The sequence below is a fragment of the Dysidea avara genome, chromosome 6 (assembly GCF_963678975.1).
Source record: "Dysidea avara chromosome 6, odDysAvar1.4, whole genome shotgun sequence".
Taxonomy (NCBI): Eukaryota; Metazoa; Porifera; class Demospongiae; order Dictyoceratida; family Dysideidae; genus Dysidea; species Dysidea avara.
This window is the reverse complement of record NC_089277.1, coordinates 6,624,239-6,651,032: the sequence shown is the minus strand read 5'-3', so window position 1 is coordinate 6,651,032 and position 26,794 is coordinate 6,624,239. Positions and strand designations below refer to the sequence as shown.

Here is a 26,794-nt window from a genome sequence, read left to right as displayed (position 1 = left end):
ATGATTCATAACTTCAGATTGAAAAGGCTATGGACTTGAAATTTGGTTTGTAGTGAGCACCAACATAGCTTGGTGGATGGAGAATTTTTCAGGTCAGTATGATTTTTGAGCACTGGGTTATGGTCTTCTGAGTTCATAGAATTGGATATTTGTGGAAGATCCCTTTTCGCAAATCTGGTCACATATACAGAGCACTGTTGGAATACTCTAATAGAACAGTAAATTCCAATTTCAGATAAATGAGGGTTGAATAATTGAGGGTCTACTACTACTACTACTACTACTACTACTACTACTACTACTACTACTACTACTACTACTACTACTACTACTACAACTACCACTACCACTACCACTACAACTACTACTACTACTTTGGTTTCATTTAAGAATTACACATGTACAATTGTACAGACACACATTGTATAACAGGTAAAAATATCTAAGTTACACAAGAAAAAATAATAGATCTCATTATAGCAATGGTTCCTAATGGTGCTGCCTTCTGAAGATTATCAAAAACAAAGTCATTAAAGAATGGCATCTTCTTCAAATGTTGCCGTTGATGTTTTGAAATGACACCTGTGTGGCCAAACACAATCGGAACAATATCAACTGGCTGTTCATAACAACAGTTCATTTCTCTAACCAGAGCCTGACACTTTCTTATCTTCTCTCTCTCTTTCTCAACAACATTAACGTCTGCTGGACATGAAACTTCCAGGAGCAGGATACGCTGATCCTGCTTAAGATAAACCACAATATCAGGTTGGTTACAGGATACTGTAACATCAGTCACCATATCAAAATCCCACAAGATTTTGATCTTATTATTTTCGACCACAGGAAGTGGATAGTGTGTAAACCAGCTATTACTTAATACAGGGAAGTGAAATGACTTGCATAAATGAAAGTGAAGCACCTTGGCTACCAAATTGTGTCGGTTAAGATAGCAAGTAGGGGCCAGTATTGAACATCCAGCTAAGACATGCTGAATTGTTTCCTTTTGGTCACCACAGAAGCGACACAACACAGATGGTATGCGAGACCTTATTATTTTAGCTTGGTAAACACCAGTACTAATCACTTGATCTTGAATAGCGAATATTGTACTTTCTGACTCACTGTGCAAAAATCTGTTCAGCCATTTAAAACTCCTTCATATTCACAGAGCGGATCCAATTAAAAAACTTTCCATGTAATGGTTTAGCAGACAAACAATCCAACAGTTTCTTCTGCTGAGCAGCAATTATGGCAGCTTTCAGTTGCCCACAGGAGTAACTCAACATATCATCCAGACCCAGGCTGGAGACAAGCAATGTAGCTCTGGACATGATAGAGATACGTGATGGCAATTGAGTATCAAGAGTACAACACAACTCACCAGTGCATCTCCAGATGTATTTAGATGGTGGGAGAGCATAATTAGGTGACGCTCCAGAATTTTCAACACACAGTAAGCCTCTTCCACCCAACTTACGAGAGAGGAACAATCGCTCCACAAATGAATGAGGGTGATTACAGTTAGTATTTGTCATCATCTGACATACCAAGCGGTCAAACTGTAAAACTTCAGATTTAGTCCAGTCAACCACTCCAAATCCATACGAGAGTACTACTACTGCTACTGCTACTACTACACACACAGACAATATTAATGGTGACTACTAAAATCACTTTCAGATTTAATTTTGAGAGTCTAATCTCAAAAATTTCCTGGAGGGAGGGCAGCATGCCCCAGACCCCTTGTATACTAATAGATCCACTGGTCTATTAATATGAATACCTCAAGATCAAGAAACCCTAACAGAGCAGTTACAAGTCAAACTAATATTCTGATAAACTGCTAAAATAATTCCCAGATTCAGTCTCAGAGGACCTAATTGCTCTGGGGGGCATGCCCCCAGACCCCTCCAGTGTGCTTAAGACATGTCATCTCCTGGATAACCCTAGTTGCACCCCAGCTCCCGCCCTAAGTAAAGGTGTCTCCTCCACCCCTGATTATACTTCCATCCAGCTGACCTGATGTTGTTTGATATTCTCTCATGATGGGTAGTAGGATAGAGCTATAAAACACAACACATTTAAATTGTGACCAGGTAAGGTTAACTCTTACTGTGGAGTGATTGATGGATGTTTATTACTAGCTTGGAGGAGCTTCTTCAACACTGCTACCACTATTAATAATAATATACCACCATCAGCTGATGTGACTATATTTGCTGCTTATACCAACATGAGTTGGTGTGGTTAAAAATAGTACAAAGCAAACAAAAGCTTGTTCGTGTTTGATTTACAACCAAATAAACAATGCTTTGAGTGTTATAAGGTACTAGCATTGGTACCTGCCCTATGTGCAGGACCATTGGACCATCTCCACATTTTTGCAATAACACAATTATACTCGTAAGCATATGTTAAAGCATTGCTGCAAGTGCTATATTGACCTAGTGCTTTATTAACATCTTGGTTGCACATCTCGTGCTTTATTTTTCATATAGCACAAGCAAGGCTATGCTTTAAATGACTTATGGAACTTTCTAGTCATGTAGCTTCACCATACACTAGGACTTGTAATTAATACGCGTCGCATGAACTATTAGCAGCCTGAATGCACACAAACTAAGTAACTCACGTGTAATTCACCACAGTTTGGCATGGTAGACGTTCATCGCATATTTTATTGGCAGGTTTGGGTCATAACCCACAATTGATCCTATTGTGACAGATGGTGAAGTATTTCCGTGATATCTCCTGGACTTGTCCGTTTACATTAACAAATGTAATAGCAATGTTACCTTCTCCTGCCCATCATCTAAGCATTTAGGTATGTCTATAAAACCAATCCAGTGGTAGAACTTGTACTGGCTGGGGTGATTGACCACTCAGTGCGGAAACGGGTATCAGCCTTCACCAGCTTGGGTGATTAGTCATACTGGCGTGAGCGCCACAGGCTATTAGCATGCACTAGAGCATGTGGGCAACTGTGCTTTATTGCCCACAAAGAGTGCTATTGCACCGTAAAGAGTACTTTATTGTAATAAAGCACTCTTTGCCCTAAAGTGTACTTCATGAAATTTAAAGTATACTTTTCCCTTTGATCTCGCCCACACAAAGTTCTATAAGCTATGACCATTCATGCATACAGCATGCACGGTGATGTCATAATCAGTGCTATGCCATCCCACTAGTATATTGAAATGATGTGAGTGTGCATGTTAAGTAAAGGAAATTGATAATCTGCTTAACACACACACATGCAAGCTATCGTATAGTAAAAAAACTTTGGCAGTAAAAAAGTGTGACGAAATCCCTCTGTTGAAAAGATTGGCGGAAAAAACTTTGGCGATTGAAATAATACTCGCCAAAGTTTTTACTGTACAGTACATAAGGATCTCGGTAAGGATAAAACGACAAGGTGCCAACTCATCAGTTAAGTATAGTGTAGTAAGTGTATAGGTAGCTAGTGTTGTTGTTGTAGCAGTACTTTTGTAGCTTATTTTGTAGCTACTGATCTAACGACGTGCTAGCAAAGGCGTGCTTTTCTATCTCCTGCGATGCTGAGAGCGACCGTATTTGCTTCTCAGTGAACTCCAGTAGCAGAGGTTATCACGTATATCAAAGTATTTGGCCAAATCCATCAGTGAGACGACGAACTAACTGACGTGCAAACAGAAAGCCAGTTGGAAATGCTACCCTAAGGAGTGCTTACAACTCAGGGACACATTCCTAGGAAGATCTAGATCTCCAAAGTCAGCTTGATCTTTATTGCGTGGTGGTACAAGCCGACCTTCATCTCAAGTTCTAGTTACTCAATGAGCTCATGTGATCATCTAAAATAATTGGTGAAAAAAACTTTGGAGAAATGAACGTTATTTCCCAAATTCATCAGTTTTTTTACCGCCAAAGTTTTTTACTATACGGTATGCTAAGTAGTATACCTGTCCTATCAATGAAAAAATCACTAAGCATTAAACTTTGCAATGAGATGCATATATGGTGAGTATCTAACACTTATTTGAAATGGCTGTGAGCACACTGCTGGCACAATATTATCATTCTGCATCACCTTGTTGTATTATATAAAGCAAGAATGATTACTCTTCCCAAGTAATATAATCTGTATTTCTTAGAGATTGGATGAACGCTTCACAAGATACGCCCAATAAAATAATCAATGAATTATGAACAAAGCTATAAAAATTAATAGAATTCTGTGTGTTAATTTAATTTGATTAATTCAAGGAATAGTATTTAGTGGGTTACTGGTTTTTAGAAGTAGCACAACATTAACTTGTTTATAAAGGTCCTTATAAATCAGACCTTTCCAAAAATTATGGATTTAATACGCATTACATAGAGTTCGCTTGTTAAGATTTGTACATTTCTTATATACACCAACATATGAAAATCAATTGTGGGTTTTAGTTTATTCCACATTATTCCTTTTATCCACTTCAATACACATTACTACTAACTCTACATCTATGTTGTAACTGCTTTTAAAGAGTTTTCAATTTATTTTCACCAGGGAAGATCAGTTATTAATGGTTGGGAATTTCTGATTCATACTGTAGTTATTGTAGAGCATCTCTTTTGGAAAGTTGGAATTTAAGGTGATGGTTCAGTATGTGCTTTCCAGTGTCGTTTATGTTGATAAAGGCAGCAAGTACTGCAGTGTGAAATTGTGTTATAATTGTTTATTATGTACAAAATTGCTTGAGGACACACAGGTGACTAAGTGAACACGTGTGTAAGTGATTTACTAGACAGGTGTTATAAACATCATGGGGTAAGATTTTACATGATAGATACTTAGTAGAGTCTGTTTACTCTAGCCATCTAGTTTGGATCAGAGTGATTTCCAATGCAAGTTAATGTAAACATGTACTGTATTGAACCAAACCATGTCTGAAATGGAGCTGCTAGGGATGTGGGTCTAGTTCAATCTAGTTCGCTCCACTTACCCAGTATAAACAGTAGTGATCCTGCAGTTTGATTTAGCTTTAAGAAACGGAAAAAGCTATGAGAACTACAGCTAAAATGGTGACTGTAATAATGGAATAAAGCAACAGCAAAGCGCCTATAAAAACAAGTTGATGTTGTGCTACTTCTAAAAACCAGGCACCCATGCAATTAATACTGTTCCATTCTAACTACATTAAGCAGTCATGTATATAATTTAGTTTACATTCATGCTATAGTTATTATTAATTCAGCTAATTTGTAAATACTGCAATTTAGTGTATTTCATAATTCATGAATTATTTTGTAATTAGGTAATTATGCTGCTATGCACTGCTAAGGAAGCACAACCACTTTAAACCACAAATTATACACAGAAGTATCTTCTTAACTGTTTTATAATGTGTCTAAACTGTCTATCATGTTTTCTCGCGCAAATTGTAATTAACCATACTTCATATGTGACTTCTTTATCGATGGATGACTCCTACAGCTGTGATGTGAGGAAGTTTTGGCTATCATTCATTTGGTGTCCGTAGACGAAAGCCCATATTTGCTCAAAATCACACCCAAATTATGCGGCAACAGGAAGCCTATCCCACCAACCAAACAACATATTTTGCTTTTGGTGACAGAGGAAGGTTGCCAGTATTGTGATAATGATCAGGGCTACAGAGGGTTATGGTTCGTAATCTCTCAGATTTTGCAGATACAGTATTTCAATCGATTTCTACCCCAAGAAGGTAATGGAATTTACCACCACTGCAGCTATATTCAAGTGAGAGTTAGTCCAGCATGTAACAGATTTTAGCAAACCAAGATATCAATTTAACATTGCTTTGGAAATTGAATATAAAACTCCAACCCTAGGGTACTACTCTAATACACAAAAAAAGATTTTCTCTTATCCACACAAGACAACCTGTCAGATACCTGGTAACATTCTTCATGTGGTCAACACATGTTGGGGGTGTGGTACATCTGTATGAGACAACATAGCCAACTGTGGATCGCCTGCAGCTGTGTTTGATCACATGATCCTTGATGACATCACTGGAGAGGGCACTGGACAAGTACAACGACACCAACCTGTGAGTGGAATAGCATGTAAAGGTCAGTATGTATCAATGACAGCATTAATGCGTGGTCCTTGTTTAAAATCCCTGAATAAAACTTCAAGGTACAATAGTGACATTTTGGTGCTATTGGATAACTAATGTACATGTATTCTACTGTACACCCAGCTGGAAGAGACTCATCAAACACAAACTCCTCTATCAAGAGATCACAGTAAGTGTTATGATTGTCTGATGACTGGTACAACTCAACACTAAAACTAAACACCACAATCAGATCTGACAAATTTGTGACTGGCAACTTGATGTGGATGCATAAAATTTGTCATTTCCCATAACTCCTACATTTGGTATTATATGCCATATTGACCATACAATAGTTTAGTTCTGAAAGTTTTGAAGTTACTTTGTAATACAAGATACAGAATACAGTAGAGGTGTGTGATTATCTAAATATATCCAATTATCGAGATAATGATCGTAAGACTTGTCGACATACGGATGATAGGTGTATTTAGATAATAGTAAAATTCTGTAAATTACTTGTGTACCAAAGAATATTTGATGGTGAAGACGCCTCCAACTCTCCCACCACCACTTGGGCACAATGTTAAAAATAACTTTTTATACTCTTCAAATTGTAATTTGCTCACTTTACTAATTACATTATTGGCAGTTAACTAAAATATATGAGATATGCCAGACAATCGACACAAGTTCAAAAGGAAATATAGAGATAAGTTTAAATGTGTCATTGCACACCTCTAGAATGGAGTTGTACTGATAATCAGATTGGTAATCGGTAGAAGCCGATAATTAGCTGTTTTTACCATAATCAGAAATTGGTTGTAATGGGCTGTGGCCAGCAGATTGTTAGTCTATTCAGGTTCAGCAGCTGCAGTACCACTGGAGGGGGTAGTTGGAAAAGGCGGATACGGACACAGACACGGACATTTTTCAAAAAACACCTTTACATTTATATAACAGTTATTTTTCATACCTAACGTTGTTTTTACAGCAGTCTTCGCTTCCAGACCCAGGTGTCGATCTTGTCATAGCGCTTATCCATATATAAGCACATGTGCGAAGGATAGACTAGCACTCCAAAGACCATATAGTGTTGTATACGTGCTCTAGAAATATAATTCAGAGTCACAGAGATTAATCTAGTATGTCCCAACTTAATCTCGTAGGCCAGGTCCTTGAAACCCTCAACACTCGGTATAAGCGCCTGTGCCTTATACTAAAAGGTGTAAGATTGTGGATTTGGCCTGCTAAGCTAAGTTGCATAGGGCATACAAGCTAATCTCTACAACTATATAACTCCGTATTAGACTTTAGAGCATGTGTACAACACTATATGGTCTTTGACACACTGTGGAGTGCTGGTCTAGTCCTTCGCACGTGCACTTATAAATGGAAAAGCGCTATGAAAAGATCAACGCCTGGGTCTGGAAGCGAAGACTGCTGTAAAAACAACGTTAGGTATGAAAAATAACCGTTACATAAATGTAAAAGTGCTTTTTAAAAATGTTCGTGTCCGCGTCCGACCGTATCCGCCTTTTCCAACTACCCCACTGGAGGGCCGGTGTCAAAGGCTCTGGTATGTACTTAGGTAATTTGTTTACGTTTTGTGGTAACCACAAAGATAAGCAGTGATGGTTAAGGCCCTAGCCCACTTGTCTGACTAGCAACTTTGAGTTGAGGTAAGTGTACAATCTTACAGCATTGGTAGCTCTACTTTTAGTGGAGTATGTACATGTGTAACTTGTAGAGACCTACAATCGGGTATCAGTTAACTATCGGTAAAACAGAGTAAAAATATATCGGATACCGGCTTGCCCTAAAAAGTGGGAATTGGTACAACACTACTCTAGAATACAGATAGTTTATTGCAGTACTGAGATACAATCTTTTATGTGAAGGGGTTGGTTGGTGCTGACATGTCTGTCACACTTAATAACAAAAACTCACCACTCCAGAGAAAAGCTAGACAGAGTTCCTAGCAGTACAGCCAGTCGGTCGCTACAAGTGGGATCTTTAACACGTTTCCGTAACCCAGGTAACACACACTGCCAGAGGAAGTTATGAACAACAATAAGTAAACAAATCATACACTGAGTAGACGCAAGTATTAGACAGTGCTTCAACATCTTGAAGTTTCTCCACTGAAACACTACAAGATGAGAAAATGTACTTTAAATTAGCAATCATAATATAATGAACACAGCTAGCAATACAACTAAATCAGTAAATGCTTGGAATATTTATCAAAAAGAAATATTGTAATTCCTTGCTTACAAAATACCACACCTTCAATACTATTCAAACTTGACCACCATTCAATGCTCAAAAACAATGGTTAAGACTTTATTTCAAAATTCATTGTGGCGCCACTCAAGTGCAAGGTAATCAATGCTATAGCATTTAACCTAGTAAATAGCTGCAGGTATAGGCAACCTTCCTTGGTTCACAACTTTCAGCTGTTCCCTTGTTTCCCTGCTTTTTTGTTTTTTGATCCCTAATCCAGCTTAAAATTTCTAGTTTTTCCTTCTACTTATTTGTTTACTTATTAAATAACGCAATTATGACTACTGAATCTTTGTGTACCACATTAAAAGAAAGAATGGTGCCATAAATTTACGTCTAAACGCGTGCCCCAATAATCAATAATGCACTGAAAAGTGAAGTGGCCATTACGTGTCGTTTGTAGCTATGTTCCACTCATTACACAGCATTACAAACAAAGAACAGTACAAGAAACTCTATGGAAAATTCAGGTGAAAAGTATAACACAGCCAAAGGGAAACTGTATTGTGTTATCGCAAATCGACACCTTGCGTTGTCAGTGAAAAGAACTGGAACACAAAGGAGGACAAAGGTAAGTCCATGATACGCGCATTGTACGTACTGCAGTTGCGGGACAAAGCAATAACATCTAGAAGGTTTATAAGACAAAGTATGGCCAAGTTATGACCTTTTGTGTATCAATATGCAAAGGAAGAAGACAAAGAGATAGTTCTTTTGTACTTTAAAGGCACAGAGTAAAGTTTGGGATGGAAGGATGCGACAAAGAATGACACCATGGAAGCAAAATTTAATGGTGAGTAGCGTGGTGTATGTACTTTTTAGACAGCTTAAACAGTTCATGTACTTAACTGGATTATCTTTTATATAGAACAAATTCTAATCCCATAAAATTGTTAAAAGCTATAAACATCATTTTAACTGCCATTAAATTTGGCCACATCCTTCTAGCCCAGAATTTCATGTTGTGACTTGAAAGTACAAAAGAAATTTTCCTTCAGATAATGATAGATAAATAATCACAACTCAGCTGTACTTCGTCCTATCAACTTTCTCTAGATGTGATGTTGCTTGTCACATGATGGTGATTCAGTTGGTATATACATATCACATGATTGATTAAATGTCCGATGAGAACAGTGAAAACACAGAGGAGAAAGGAAACAAAATATATATACACCAAGAATGATTACTCCTTCCCAAGGAATAAAATCTGTATTTCTAAGAGACTGGATAAGCACTTCACAAGATATGTCTAATAAACAATCGATGAATTATGAACAAAGCTATAATAATTGTTTTTAAAGGTCCTTATAACTCAGATCTTTCCAAAAATTATGGGAGCAATACCCATCACTCTGGAGGGATGCAGTGTTGCCAGATGATTTGCGTCAAATGTTCATGCGAAAAAATAAATTTGTTCATAAAAAGTTCATATCATCCATAGTCACTTTCCAAAAACTAGCCCACACATTATAATGGTTAGTAGGGCACCGAAGAGCAAAAATAAAAAATAAAAAATAGCCACCTAAAATGCCAAAAATTCATAAAAAGTTCATAGGTTATTTCAGGTTCACGAACAAGACAAAAAGTTCTTAAATCTATGAACTTTATTTACAACATGGCAACACTGGGGGGATGCTTGTTTTATTAAGGTTTGCAAATTTCTTATATACACCAACATATGAAAATCGATTGTGGGTTTTAGTTTATTCCACAATATTTGTGATGGTTCAGTATGTGCTTTCCAGTGTTGTTTATGGCAGCAAGTACTGCAGTGTCAAATTGTGTTGTATTTGTTTATCATGTACAAAATTGCTTGAGGACACACAGGTGACTAAGTGGAAATATGTAGCTGACTAAGTGAACATATGTAGCTGACTAAGTGAACATATGTAGCTGACTAAGTGAACATATGTAGCTGACTAAGTGAACATATGTAGCTGACTAAGTGAACATATGTAGCTGACTAAGTGAACATATGTAGCTGACTAAGTGATTCACTAGACAGATGTTATAAACATCATGGGGTGAGCCCGACTAAGATTTTACATGATAGATACTCAGTGAAGCCCGTTACACTACCCATCTAGTTTCAATTTTCTAGTTTGTGTAAATGTGTACTGTAATGAATTGAACCATGTCTGAAATGGACCTGCTAGGGATGTCGACTAAGGAGTTGTTAGTATACAAATTGTAATTTAACCCTAGGGTTCCGAGGGGTTGTTGTAGTATTCTTGTGCGGCTGTACGAATTTGTTGTTACTACTTTAACTGCTGCGTAACAAGTTGATGTTGTGCTACTTCTAAAAGCCAGACGCCATGCAGCTAGCTAACTCATCTGGACTTAACCAACTATGTATTACTATTTTATTATGTTGTGCAATAATGCATAATTAATTTTTGCAATTCTCGGGTTTCGTATAATTCTTCAAATACGTTGCTATGCACTGCTAAGGAAGCGTTCGTTAAACAAACAACACATTACGCACAGAAGTATCTTCTAAACTGTTTTGTAGTTTGACTATAGTGTTTTTTCCCACAAATTCTCTTGACAAAGCTTCAAAGCTGCTCTTCACTTTTGTTCGCATACATCAGGGATACGCCCCCTTTCAAACTCAAAAGGATAGGCTATTCCTGGTAGTCAAAGAAGCCTGCACTGCTGTTTCTCAGTTGTTAAATGCCTGTAAAACCAGATATATCCATTACTTTGGGCCTATAGTAGTTGGTGTTTGGATAATAGGACAGTCCATAACTCTGAAATTACATGTTGAATTGAAGCAGGTCAAACATGCAACCATAAGATAAAATATCAAGGTGCTAGCAACATTTGGTGTTATATCAATTTAGGATAACTGATGTACATGTATTCTACTATATACACTACACACATACTCACCCAGCTGGAAAAGACTCATCAAACACAAACTCCTCCATCAAGAGATCACAGTATGAGATATGATTGTCTTTTCCAGGGAAAAGCCAGACAGAGTTCATAGCAGTTCAGCCAATCGGTTGCTACAAGTGAGATCCTTAACACATTCCCTTAACACAGGCAACACACACTGCCAGAGGGTGTTTGTTAGTTCTGAACAACAATAAACAAACAAATCCTACACTGAGTAGATGTATGTATTAACTTATCAGATAATTCTCAATGTCTTGAAGCTTCTCCACTGAAACACTACAAGATGAAAACAATGTTTAAGCCCTTAATTTCAAAACCGATTGTGCCATCACTTAAGTGTGAGGTAATAAATGCCACAGCATTTAACCAAGTAAATATGGTACTTAGATTATAAGTACAACGTACAATTTTTAATGTTGCAGCAATCTTTATAATTATAAATCTGGAAATGGTATTCTCTCTGAAATATTACCCACCTTTTCTTCCAATCTCATTTCCTTTGCAATGTGCCAACAAGTCACCAATAAATGGTCCAATCAGATTGCTTACTCCTGCTTTAAATGAATGGATCTTGTCAAGCAACTCTTGAATACCATCTAATATAACACAAACACCATCCCATAATTGAGGTCCACTGCCATCACCTGAATGTGCTACTAGGTTACCAACAATCTGACCAATCAGAGGCAGTAGAATATCAGAGACATCTTTAAAACTACAACTCTTTTCAACATAGGTTAACAGCATTGTAAATATTGCCTTCCACAGGACAGTCAGACTTTTTTCATTGGCTGATGCTAGGTAACGCATGTTTAAATGAGTTATCATTTTCTTCCCAACTTCGCTAACATCAGCAGTTTGAGCTAAGACTAAAAATAGGTAAACTACTTTTACCAAACCATCAGGAGTTAATTCGGCCATTTTCTTTTTGTGAAACTTTGAAAATATTTTTCCCTTGAGTTGTCTCCATGCTATGTCTGTACATTTAATTGTTACTGAAAGAATCCTTAAAAAAAAGATGAAAGCTGTCTTCATCCTTATAATTATGCATGAAAATTTGTCACCAGAAATAGAACAAATTGTTACAATGTGTGTATATAATTGCCTGTTATTATCAATTGTGGGTTTTGTAGTGGTCCACATGGGACAGTATAGGATGGGTCTGTAAATTGTTTCTAAAAGTGTTCCCATAGCAACACAAGGAGCTCATGTGCTGCGACAGACAACAAAATGATACTGTGGTAACAAATGAGAAATAATTTCAACAGTGGTGATTCTATTATATTTCCTAACTGTAGAAATACACAAATACATGTAAACACATACTACAAGCATATTGTATAGCTATTAGTTTATGTACAAAGTCCACATCTTTGTGATGACTTTGCAATAATGTGTCTGCTATGACACAAAAGAATACACGGATTTGTGGAACCTCAGTTATCAGGGACCATCTGATGTTCAAACAGCTGAAGAGTTTGAGTTTATTTGAACTCTTTATCCTCCTTTGTGTCCCACTTCTTTTCACTGACAAGCCAAGGTGTTGATTCACGGTGGCGAGATGGCTTAATTCCCTATGTTTTTAAACAAGAATAGTCTACATTTTCCATGGTGACTGGATTGATTTCAAAGGTGTTTCTCCTACTGTGCTTCGTTTGTAATGCTGTCAAACAGGGCTGAACATAGCTAAAAGTGAAGCGTAATTGCCACTTCCTCAGTAATTGATATACAGTTTCAGACTGCAAATGTTCTGTATTTTTCAAATGACTGGATTAAATGCAGAGGTGCTTCTCCTGTTATTCTTCATTTGTAGGGCTGTGGAATGGACTGATCATACCTGAAAGCAAAGCTTAATGGCCACTTCACTTTTGAGCCAGTAATTGGTGGCTGGGGTGCCCATTCAGACAAACATTAACTCTGGTGTCATCCTTTCTTTTGATGCGATACGAGTGGGTTTACCAGTCATAATAACACTACAAACAAGAAAATTTGGAATTTTAGAAATAGTATAATTGTTATAGGGAAACAAGGAAGTCAAGGAAGTTGCCTACACCTTTAATCCCTAGTTCAGTTTATACCAAGCCTAAGATTCCTAATTTTTCCTTATACCTGTTTCTTAAGGTCTTTTGTGTTTTTTAAGGTCTTTTGTGTTTTTTTAAGGTCTTTTGTATCAGACCTTTCCAAAAATTATGCAACATAGATCACTAATGCATGTGTATGGCGGTTTGTTAAGGTTTGCACATTTCTTATATACTCTCACATATGAATATCAATTGTGGGTTTTAGTTTATTCCACATTATTCCTTTTATCCAGTTCAATACACATTACTATTAACTCTACATCTATGTTGTAACTACTTTCAAACAGTTTTCAATTTATTATCACCAGGGAAGGTCAGTTATTAATGGTTGGGAATTTCTGATTCACACTCTAGTTATTGTAGAGCATCTCCTTTGGAAAGTTGGAATTTAAGGTGATGGTTCATTATGTGCTTTCCAGTATTGTTTATGTTGATAAAGGCAGCAAGTACTGCAGTATGAAATTGTGTTGTATTTGCTTATTATTTACAAAATTGCTTGAGGATACACAGCTGACTAAGTGAACACGTGTAGCTGACTACGTGATTTACTAGATGATTTACTAGACAGATGCTATAAACATCATGGGGTGAGCCTGACAGATTTTAACATGATAGATACTTGGTAGAGTCTGTTTACACTACCCATCTAGTTTGAATCAGAACAATTTCCAAGTTAGTGTAAACATGTAACATGTACTTTACAGATTTCTTATATATATACTCACATATGAAAATTGATTGTACATATACTCACATATGAAAATTGATTGTGGGTTTTAGTTTATTCCACATTATTCATTTTATCCAGTTCAGTACTAATACTAAACATGTATATAAAGTCAAGTTACATGTACAGTAGCTATTTATCAATCCAACAACACAACTTAACAGTAATAATGGTGATTGTGTAAATGACTTCTGGATAACTGAGGTTCCACTGTTACTACGTATATTCCATATCATGGAAAAATACTGAAAATTTCACAATAACAGAAATTCTGTGGTAACTAGTTCACAAGAATGTGGACCACACATACACTCACTACATGACAACACTATATTAATAAAGTTAAGATGCTCACTACTTGGAGTGACGAAACAAGTTCTTGTATGAACGTTATGCTGGATCCATAGTAACTGACTGACCCTTAGCAACAAATAAACAACACATAAACAAGTCACAACCAAATAAAAACTTGTTTACCTCATTGCCTAGAGAGTGATAAACACCACTCATGTCACATTGAATCATTGTCATTATTCTAGTTAATGCCCATCAACAGAATGGCGCTGGATGATTGGGTACAACACTCATTTGCCTAACAAAAATGCTTCCAGGGTGACCATTACCTGATGGCCCAAGGGTAGTGGTGACATCGTTACTGAAGGTATTGTTGTAGTTCCCCAATCAGTAGTGACCATAATGACTAGTAACAATTAATGGTACACAACTATAAAATCTACTTGTTCTTAATACAATTAAACATTTAACAAGGATTACAGGTAAGCAGTCCATCTTAACTGCCGATGAACATAAAATACATAATTTACCCTAACAGCACTACTCTTTAGATTTCTCTAAATAATAGTTAGACACCAACACCAAGGGAACTAAGCAATTTAGTAACCATGATGGCTTGGAGCTATAGTGCCTTGAGCATAGTGAGGGCGCTACTAAGAGCCTGAGGGGTTACTAAATTGCTTATATAGTACCCATCAGTCGTGGTGTCTAACTTATTTAGACTGTGGTTTAAAGTATGTACCTTTATAGCCAGGGAATGAGTGTGGGGTGAAAGAGCAATGCAGTGGGACGGTTTCTTCCTGAAGTCCTTACAGCACCCACAAAAATAATTATTTGACCAGTAACCACAGTAACAGCTAGAGCTACAGTAGATATGCCGCTTAGTTTACTATTTGTCCAGAATAATTTGCAGAACATGGAGAACAAGAGTATTACAGTATCACCAAGTACTGCAGTGTGCCTCTCGTGTTATATCATGTACATAATTGCTGCTTGAGAGCAGGTGTTTAGGTGATTTAGTAAACCTGTAAATGATCCGAACCATAGTCTAAACTGTGTAAAGCCTGCATTCATTAATACACAGAGCACTCTCTAACATATAGAACATAGAATTGGCTTGAGAGAGTGTGACAAACTATTCTAGTAGAACAGTCATGTGTTTGATATTGTTCATACAGTAGAAACTCAATTATCTAAACAGTATGAGTGACTGTTCTATTACAGTAGAGCATTTCATCATTAGGTGAATGTTCTATTAGAGTAAGTGTATGTTCTATTAGAGTAGTTGAACAGAACTCTATATATAAACGAGTGGGCTTCTATTCATGCGAAATAAATTCGGTTAACTGAACACTTTTATGACTGAACTGACACACAGGTGTTCAGATAATGGACGTCCTACTGTACTAGGATAATCATACAATACGATAGTAACTGTATAGTAGGGACCACAAAGGAATAGACATGGCCCACAAAATAAAATCACCCAAAAACCAGCTTCAATTTTCCCTGACGACGATGAGGCAGCATTGGTGAGGTAAAACTAGGCCCAAACAAGCTTTCAGATCGACCCAAAACGCTTTCAACAAGTTGTTACGGAATTTTAAAAATTATTTATTCAACGGAATTTTCTACTGACTGACTGACTAAGTAACTGACTGACTGATGCCTTCAGACAGTGTAACTCGATAACGGCTAAGGCTACGGGCTTGATTTTTTCACTGTTTGATGTCGCTTTGGCCCAACAGGTGCCTTTTGGCATACCACAGTACTTACAATGCATTCTTCATGGACTTACCAGTGTCCTCCTTTGTGTCCCATTCATCTTTGCTGACAGGGAAAGGTGTCAATTTGGTGCGAGCCCGTGATGGCTTCCCTTCGAAATGGAAATCGTCCGTATTTTTCAAGTGGCTGCAAAGGTGCTTTTCAAACAGTTCTTGATTCGTATTGCTGTGTAACGGGTTGAACATAGCCAACAGCGAAGCATAATGGATACCTCACTTTTCAGACGATAATTAATAAAATTGGGGCACGGCACCATTTCTTTTGGTATGCGTAGATTGTAGAGGTGCTTCCGGAAAAGATATTGATTCGTATTGCTGTGTAACGGGTTGAACATAGCTGACAACCAAGCATAATAGATACTTCACTTTTCAGATGATAATTGATATAGTGTGGGTTCACCATTTCAGATGCATATGTGTGGGTTCACCAGTCATAATAAAATTATTTACAAAAAAAGTTAACAAACAAGTACACGAAAAAAATTGAAATTTTCAACTAGAGTAGGGACCATAGCACATCGATAAAATGTACTGAAACAAGCTGGAGTAGTGCATGATATTAAATCACAGTAAAACAATAAGAAATGTTATATCCCTACTGTATATTTCCGTTATGGTATTATTATTTATTATTATTATTATTACTAGGACCGCGTCACATACAACCAAGTGCATACACCAACGTGACAGCCCCCTAGTGAGGCTATTAGGTGGTGAAGGCACGATCCCCAAATCAACTCAATATGTCAAAGTAGTGACAGATATAACACAATAGTGGCATCGTAACTAAAGGCCACCAGTAGCTAAAGTGCTAGTACATCATTGGTGTGGTAATGGCACAGTGATGTGTACACAGTATATGCATACAAAACCTACAGGAGATGCACAATACTGTAGGAGTATACAAGCCAGGTGAACCAGATAAAGGAAGACAGCCAAGCCAACCAGAGCCTAGTAAGCTAGGTAAAGGCAGAATGTACAATAATACAAGAAAACATTTAAAACATACCACGCTCTTACAAAACATTAGTCAGGCCCATAACCAGGATTTGTGAAAGGGGGGTTCTACTTCACACGGTAGGTGTTTACAGCAGCGGGGGTCTGGGGGTGCAGCCCCCAGCCGCTGACAAAATTTTAATATTTCACTTCTCCTAGCTGACCTAAAATTGATAGTACACAAAAATGACTCCAAAGAGTAGTTGTAGGTGTATAATTCTGACGAATCCCTTGAAATCTGACATTTACTTTGAAGTTAATCTCAACTTCAGTATGTGCAGCAACTGCATAAGTTAATTTTAGTATATAGCCATATATAGCTATAGATAACTAGTTTACAGAACCCTATGCATGCCTGCCCATATACACCCTTGCATATCAGTGAAAGAGCTAGGACTTTGCAAATAATCATGCAGATAGTGTTTACCGTGAACTTCCTTGCTATATAGTTAGCTGGCCAGCACTATCCCAATAGCTATTACATGCACATAAGCATACAAAGCAATAACTACCATTTGTTGCCTAGCAGCTATATAAAACACAGCTACATCAATACAATTCATTAAGGAGCTACAAATTAATAATTTGGGTTGTCTACACTTTACTAATAGTAATCTCATGATTAGCCATGACTACACCACATCTGAAAAATAGGTATAGCATGCAGTGTTCAGATAGGCACATTATAGAAGAAGTTCAGTTTGGTCTTGTTTGAAAGCTTTAATCATGCATGATTAGAGTATTTGAATGACTTTTGTTAGAGCATTTGAGTGACTGTTGTATTCGAGTATTTTAGTGACTGTTCTATTAGAGTATATCGATTTTTTAGCGAATTTTCATCCACACTCAGATCTTAGCTGTGTAGAGGTGGGGCTTAGCTCCACTTTAGTTAACATCTCAGAGCAGCCTTCATTGCGCTACATATAGACCTCTCTACCTTTTGGGCACCCACGTCTTATACGCCAGCTTATAAAACTTTTTTTAAAAATCAGTGGTAATCCTGGAGGGGGGTTCGTCCGAACCACTCGAACCCCCCCTGGTTACGGGCCTGTTAGTACAAACAGACAACCAAACCAACCAGAGCCTAGCAAGCCAGAAAATATATAGTAAAATACAAGACATGTGTACATTACAATACAAACAAACATACCTGTCCTTGTGCAGCTGGCATGTCAAACCTATTCATCAGGTGTCCTGCAGCCATAGATACACGGAGCGCATCCACTGGCAGCTGGCATGGCGGCTTGAGACTTAGTGTGCCAGCTGGCAACACTTTCAAGCACAATTGAACAGTAGTTCGCTCGTATAAATAGCCATTTGAATCTGCTCGATTAGTAGTGGGTATATCACGTGCTGTTTTGATCAGCATTAAATAGAATTGTCGTACATTTCTATCACCTCCACGGAAACATTCACCCATTATACGATTATCTCTTCATACAACATGGATTCTATTCCCGGTGAGTGCGAAGCCTTAGGCCTTGTAGTTTTCTCAAACATTATTTATTATTTATTTATTTATTTCATTCATTATTAATGACGTAATTTTAACCGCATTTCGTATTATTCTTACTACTTGGTTGTATAATTAGTGCATTAAATCACAGTAAAACAATAAGAAGTGTTATATCTTGTGCAGGGATATAACACTTCTTATTGTTTTACTGTGATTTAATATCGTGCACTACTCCAGCTTGTTTCAGCACTTTTTATCGATGTGCTATGGTCCCTACTCTAGTTAAAAATTTCAAATTTTTTCGTGTACTTGTTGACTTGATTAGTGACAGTCTACTGTATTGAATGTATTACTATTCAGTCTCCACCATATCATTGTATTGTAGTATGGTCATTCATGGTATTATTGTACATACAACACACACTAGTTAATGACACTACACACACCTGGGTATATCCCTTATTAGCAAGATGATGTAATGACTGTAGTACTAGTAACCACAACTCTATGACACTTGTGTGGCTGCATAACAACAGATTAAACTGCCCGGATACCATCGTTAGTGGAACCTACACACATGTACAACACATTAACAGACAGGAGCATCTAATAGAGATGTTGTAGCTAACCTGATTAAACCTGACCTCAGCTAGGTCCAGTAGCTGATCCTCTCAGCTAACTCTGTTATTGTGTCAGATGGAACAGAACCTGTATACCTAAAGATTACAAGTGATTATAATTTAAAAACGAAGTAGGAATCTAAATGATAAAACTAGCAAGACAAGAGATTAACGATAGTATCACAGCTTAGCTCTGTGGATACATTGGCATGTCATAACAATTATTTTGTTCAACGTCAGAGTATTCTGTGTATAGCATTGTGTCTGTTAATTTAATTTATACAGAGTTGATTAGCTCATGAAATAGCATTATTGGGCAACTGGTTCTTAGAAGTTAACAGAGCATCAACTTGTTTTTAAAGGTCCTGTAAATCAGACCTTTCCAAAAATTAAGGGAGCCAATCCCCTACACTCTAACGTTCTTCTTTGGTTAAGGTTTGCAGATTTCTTATATACTCTCACATATGAAAATCAATTGTGGGTTTTAGTTTATTCCACATTATTCCTTTTATCCAGTACAATACACATTACTACTAACTCTACATCTATGTTGTAACTACTTTCAAACAGTTTTCAATTTATTATCACCAGGGAAGGTCAGTTATTAATGGTTGGGAATTTCTGATTCATACTGTAGTTATTGTAGAGCATCTCCTTTGGAAAGTTGGTGATGGTTCAGTATGTGCTTTCCAGTGTTGTTTATGTTGATAAAGGCAGCAAGTACTGCAGTGTGAAATTGTGTTATAATTGTTTATTATGTACAAAATTGCCTGAGGATACACAGGTGACTAAGTGATTTACTAGACAGATATAATTGGTGAGCCTGACTGAGATTTTACATGATAGATCCTTAGTAGAGCCTGTTTACACTAGCCATCTAGTTTGTATCAGAGTGGTTTCCAAGTTAGTGTAAACATGTACTGTAACTATGAGCTGCTAGGGATGTGGGTCTAGTTCGATCTAGTTCGCTCCACTTACCCAGTATAGGCAGCAGTGATCCTGCAGTTTGATTTGGCTTTAAAAAACGGAAAAAGCTATGGGGAACTACAGCTAAACTGGTGACTGTAATGATGAAATGAAGCAACAGCAAAGTATTTGGGAGATTATATGGAAGGACAGTCTTAAGACCAACATAAGGACACAGGTACAAATGTGAGTGAATAGTCAACAAACTCCACAGAATTGAGAGGTTTTTGTCAACACTTAAGATCTTATCACGTCTACTAATAGGGAGCGGAAATCCTTTAACTCCATCAACAATCTCTACTTCAAAGAAAATTACGATTGTGGGTTTAAGTTGTTTGCTGATTGGAATAGGCCCGGTCTTCGTAGTATTAACATCACTCAATATTTGATCTGAAGTGGTTAGTCTGTAATATAAACACGCTGTTAGTCAAGTACATGTGAAATTACAACTTGTATACTATAGCAACTGTGTTGAGTGGCAACATCCTTCCGTGAACATGGATGAAAGTTTAAATACTAGTTGTGTTCAGTAGAAGGTACACCAAGAAGGTGCCTGGATCATCTGATAATGAAAGTTTCTTCAATGGGTAGCTAGTTATTAACGTGAAGATGGAACTTCATCAAGACTTGATATAACTGCTGGTCCACTTGATCACACTTTGTAGCTCGCCCCTAACATTCCTACAGCATACACAAAATCATTATTTTGCAGGTGGTTACTGGTAACCAGAGTAACACTGTGGAGCTAACTGCACAGCGTAAGTTGTGTTGTCTACTGAGAAAAAAATAGTTCCTTCTTCTGTTTGCCACACTGAATTTGAACAGCCTTCTTGCTTAATAGCATGGGTGGATATAGGCCAAAATTGTAACCTAATGATTGTCTCAGTTCATGATGAATACGATGACATAAGTCTCAACTACGTACCCTGTTACACTCTTCACATAATTACTATTGACTAAATAAACACTTGTAATTTGTTTTCGTATAAGCACTGTACAAATTGATTGTTTTACTCTTCTTGCTGTCTATTGGAAATACTCACCATATAAGGCTGAAACAATAGCCCATTGGTTTTTCCCTCTAGACAACAAATGAAGTTTTAGAAATATTCAAACTAGTCAGGTTTTCACTCAGTATGTCACATATATCATTGGATAATCAGAAGAGTATGTTTAGACTGAGATTATGTACTGCTACACTACCTCATGTTCTTACTAAGAATAATAGATATCTTTGACATGTCTAACATTAAAAGTGGTATACATTTATACAGAAGCATTCTCAGTACTTATCTGTTCCTCATATGGAAATTATGCTTTTCCTTTAGTCTCCATCATATCCCAGGGGCAGATCCAGGACCTGGCAAGAGGAGGGGCACAAACAGGCAAGTTGTAGATGGCTAGGGAGAGCCACATACTCTTGTTAATTGCTGCATTTTTGAAGCAGCAAATAATACACCTCTTAGTAGTATCTCACTGTTCATTTTGGCCTTTGCAGATGGTTGTGAAGTCTTTAAAGCTGTTTAAAAAGGCTCTGAATGTCTTAAACAAAAGCAACACGATAATTATTAAACCAAGCGCATGCCTGGTTTACTGAAATTGTTTTCGTGTGTGTGTGTGGTGTGAGTGTGTGTGTGTGTGCGTGTGTGTGTGTGTGTGTGTGTGTGTGTGTGTGTGTGTGTGTGTATGTGTGTACCTACCTACCTACCTACTTATGTTTGTTTGCCCGTATGCACCCACGTGAGCAAAAACGTTAAAAATGATAAAAAGTAGCCAGCATGTAAGAATTTCAAGTTAAATTAAGTCTGTATTAAACTTCCACACACATAAACTTTGCTCTGAGGTGGTTTCTTCTCAGCAGTCTGAAATACAGGTATGGCGACTCTTCTTGAACAGTCTTCCCTTTCAGTTTTATAGACATTTAACAACTTTAAAACAACACTGAAGGCCTCTTAGGCTCTACCAGAGGTATCGTATCCTTCAGATTGAAAGGGGGGCGTTACCCCTACTTACGCGAACAAAAATGAAGGGCAGCCTCAAGGCTTTCTCTGTACTATTTGCATGAGAAAACACGATAGACACACTATAAAACAGTTAAGAAGATATTTCTGTGCACAATTTGCTGTTTAAAGTGGTTTGTTATAGTTATGCTTCCTTAGCAGTACATAGCAACGTAATTACCAAATTACAAAATAACTTATTAATTATGAAATACGCTAAATTACAGTATTTACAAATTCTAATTATCTAGTTGAATTAATAATAACTATAGCATGAATATAAACTAAATTATATACATGACTGATTAATTTAGTTAGAATGGGATAGTATTAATTGCATGGGTGCCTGGTTTTTAGAAGTAGCACAACATCAACTTGTTTTAGAGGCGCTTAGTACACACGAAGGTGTTGGGTAACAATTTCATAGCTAGTTTGACTTTGGTTCGCTTTAGTTTCAGGCAAATTTGTAATAAATGCTAGTAAAATTTACATATTTTCATGAGTTTTATAAGCTGATCTTGGTCTGGCATAAAGTTTAGTGTTTTAATCAGAAGTATGCTCCTCCACAAGGTGAGGGGGGAGGGAAATTTGCACCAAATTCCCCATCCTGAATACGCCATTGTATCCATTGAATCATAATAGCGATCTGTGTGTGAGTGTTAGACTTTAAAGGGTTTGACACGTTTGATTGTAGTTCTAGGATGGGTTAACATGCTGACTTGTTTGACTCTTGTTACTTTTGTTTTTACAGTGATCTCATCTCTATTTCCCAGACAGTGTTTTAATTTTTAATACTAGTCCTAAGGTGTTGTTAAGTCTTTTCATTGGGAACTGACATCTTTTATTATAAAGAAACCCCTTGCTCTGTCAGTAATGCATAAAAAACGTTACTGTTTTTGAAGGTCATTATAGATCAGACCTTTCCAAAAATTATGTGATCCATATGCTTAATCATTTTGTAGTACTGTTTGTTACGGTTTACTAATTTCTTATATACACTTACATATGATAATTGATTGTGGGTTTTAGTTTATTCCACATGGTTATTAAACCAGTTCAGTTCTAATACTAAACATGTATATCAAGTCAAGTTACAGTACAGCTCACAGGTAATGTCACAAGTATACACCTGCAAGTATTGCTCGTGTCTTCTCGTGGGATCATTCTTTTGCAATGTACTGTACAAGACCTGTGGAACATCGTGTAGATTAGCATTAGCCACGTGAGAAACTTGCCACACATGAGAACACTCGCCAACTGAGTTTAATAACTTGATACAACACTTAAATCACATATATGTTTGTGGCTGGTCCCATATGTTCGTGCAAGCCTAGCTATAGTATGTTCACGTTGAGCTGAATCCTCAAAAACATTTAACAACTCATGGATGCAATTACACACGATCTTGAAATTTGGCTCATTTGTAGTACTGCTTGACCCGCTAAAAACATTTCAAAATCTTTTTGTTCAAATGTTTGACATAATATTTACGGCAAATCAAAATTTTCACAATACATTTCCTATGGGGAAGCCATAAAAATACAGTGCCCATTACAGCTCTTTCCCGAATTTGTAATGGAGCCAAACTGTACGTATTTGTTGTTGACACCTTTGCTGTTACCAATAATCATCTGGTTGGCTGAAATGTTAACTCTGTTGAGAAAAAATCCACTTTTAATTTTTAGCTGTTTTTCAGGATTCAGCTCAACGTGAACGTACTATAGCTAATTTTACAGTAGAATGCAATAAATACACGCTGGGCCCACTGAATGTAATGGGTGGAATATTTACAAAATCGAAAAAAATTCTGTAAATTCTAAAGCGCTTGTTTCACAATGAACGAAAGTGACAACACCAAAAACCTTGGTAGCATCGTGATCCAGCACAGAGTACAATATAAGCCAAAAATGTTGCTTGGACAAGATGGCCAATCAAAAGTTAATTTGATTGGCCATTTGTTGAATTGTCTGGCCAGTAGACGTGGAGGTGTACTGTCATGGTGTGCGAAGCACACCCTACGCAGTGTGAAGCACAAGCCCTCTAGTGGGTTCTGAGGGGGGGGGGGGGGGGGGTTGAAAAAGGGCACTGTGAGATTGGATCTGAGGGCGGTTTTTGATCATATTTTAATGTCACATAATTATTTCAGAGATTTCATTGCATGTCAGTAGTGCTGTACAAATGCCTGTAGTAACAGTGGTGTGGCTTCTATTGTGCAATCCAGACAATTAAAGCAACCTCAAACATTTTAATGGAGACCTGATGAAACCTTGTACGGATTTATACTTCGCATTATTCCACATTTCATTGGGTCGAGAAGAAGACTGGTGTCAGTGTAGCAAGCTGCCTTGGCTATGTTCTTACTCGATTTCTAAGACTGCAATAACTTTAGCCCGATGTGGCAGCCCAAAAGTGCACTGTTATATGGCTTCTCGTAGCACGCACTGTGCAGTGAACAATAAGCAACTAGTAATAAAGAATACTCTAACAGCTACTTTTACCCACTAAACAGTCGTCTTGAGTTAGATATCTTCTCTAGTGGACTATCTGCTCATGGTATAGTGCATGCATGCTGCATAACCCACAATCGATAATTAAGGTAAACACATGGAGCTTGCGCATGCACATCTACTTGATACTTCGACGGGGAAGAAGACTTCATGCAGCGATTGCGTAGGGTTTATTAGTAATAGTAGTGATGCGACAATAACCATATTATCATAACACATGTTATGATGGTTTATTCCAATTTAAAAATTAATGGTCGGCACAAATGGCCGAATAATAGTTGAACTGGTTGGTCAACAGCGTATTTGGGTTGGAAAATGGCCGATGGCCGACTGTTATATTGTACTCTGCAGCAGTTCCAAAATATTTGCTTCGTGTCAGCACTCCCAAGGAGATGGAAGATATCAGCATTGGTCTACCTTGCATTGGACGAGCGATTCACTATCACTTTTTCTCCCATTCATTTGCCTTCGCCGGTTCCCCCTGGTCATAGGAAGGAAGACAAAACTTACTAGGCCTGCACCGATTATGCCAGCATAATTTGGGGCATAATAGCTACCCAAAAGCATTGAGCATATAATGCCAGCATAATAGGCACAATTTTTGTGCATTGGTTATCAGAATGGGATAGTGTGCAAACATGATAAAAATCAGATTTACAGCCACGTTGTGAAGAAAAGATTAGTTAAAGATCGATATACTCTAATAGAACAGTCACCGCATGTTGAAATATCCTAATAGAACGTTCACAGATGCACTAGATGCTCTAATAGAGCAGTGAAGACACAATTTTACATGAGTATATTTGGAGCATAACAGGAGAGCATTGCTCAAAAACATAATAGAAAGCACAATAGGCTCAGGCCTAAAACATACCCGGCAATGGATTTGTTCGTTCATGGAGAATTCGATGGTGCAAGTTGCATCTTGGTAGAGGACTGTATTCGTACATATTAAGCACCTGTAGTTTATTGTCACCGTACAAATTGATTTTTTGCTATTGCCACTTTGTAGCATTGTAACTTCAAAATTTCTTGGCTTCTAGAGTTGAAACTTTGGTTGACCATTCCTTTGGCTATCTAGATAAAGAAAATATGAATTTAAAAAATGCACTAACTGGGGTTCTGTGGCATTCCTTGACAACCAATCCATCTAGGTCTATGGTAGCTACGGCTAGCTATAGTACTAACTGTAGTCTGTGACAGGTTCAGTCAGTAGCTAAGTGACCAAGTATTCGGTACAACATAGGTATTGCAACTGGAGACCTCACAGCTGGCGGAACTGAGCCAGTGCCACCTTCCAACATCATAGGTGAGCTCTGTTATCTCGTCACTGCGTGACTCTCTTGAGTAAAGTTTGCTATCATGGTCATGGAGCATTATTGTAGCCTTGCTGTATCAATGCGAGTCATTCGAGCACACCTCATGCACATCGTACGTGTACATGCGACGTTACCTGTGAGCTGTACTGTACATGTACAGTAGCCATTTATCAGTTTACCAACACCAGTGTAAGTATATTTCAAAAGGAAGATCTGGGAGGAAGGGGTGCTAAGCTAGGCAGGGCTTGATCCAGAATTATTAAGCTGGGGGAAGGAAGAGGCAAAGTATGCTTTCTTTGAAATGTAGAGATGAGGGTAATGCATGAGTTTTCTAGTGGGGTCTGAAGGCACACTCCTACCAAAAAGAGAAATTAAAAATAGATTTGAAAATACATGAAATATTATTGTGATCAGGAGCATACCCAGGGGGTTTCAGAAAAACCCTTTGGATTTTATACACTACTTGAAACATTAAAAACTTTAAAGTTTCCAGAATCTGGATTCTATTATGGAACAGGACACATTTTATATTTTATTTATTTATTATTACTGGGCAGGCAGCCCTGCTGATGTGCCCAGGAAAAAAGAATTTACAAGATTTACAAGTATTAGCTAGCTACAATGACTATAGTAATGTTAGTAAGTTATCAGTAAATAAGTTCAAATCATCATGTTCGATTATTGTAGTGGGTAGGTGGTTCCATTCATTAATTGTTTTTAAGTAGAAGCTCCGTTGATACATTACAGTAGATGAATTTGGAATAATGAAGTGTTGGGGGTGATACTGTC

The 26,794-nt window shown here is 37.4% G+C and overlaps 1 protein-coding gene across 4 annotated transcripts in view; it reads right to left on the bottom strand.

Annotated features, from left to right (window-relative positions):
- Window positions 1-26,794, bottom strand: part of LOC136257994 (uncharacterized) — a 72,521-nt gene that overhangs the window by 1,019 nt on the left and 44,708 nt on the right. Inside the window, exons 4-14 of one of the 4 annotated variants that reach the window (XR_010702491.1) lie at window positions 19,223-19,309; window positions 19,040-19,162; window positions 14,687-14,763; window positions 14,541-14,626; window positions 14,419-14,483; window positions 11,732-12,052; window positions 11,493-11,531; window positions 11,247-11,436; window positions 8,158-8,217; window positions 8,016-8,113; window positions 5,899-6,054 (exon numbers count right to left, since the gene is read on the bottom strand). Coding sequence is in view for 2 of the 4 variants with exons in the window: in XM_066051294.1 (XP_065907366.1) it covers window positions 5,899-6,054; window positions 8,016-8,113; window positions 8,160-8,217; window positions 11,247-11,344 (410 nt within the window). In the remaining 2 variants the exon portion in view is untranslated. Of the gene's footprint in view, window positions 1-5,898; window positions 6,055-8,015; window positions 8,218-11,246; window positions 11,437-11,492; window positions 11,532-11,731; window positions 12,262-14,418; window positions 14,484-14,540; window positions 14,627-14,686; window positions 14,764-19,039; window positions 19,163-19,222; window positions 19,310-26,794 lie in introns of all 4 variants that reach the window. The other 3 variants (XR_010702490.1, XM_066051294.1, XM_066051292.1) reach the window with 3 other exon arrangements.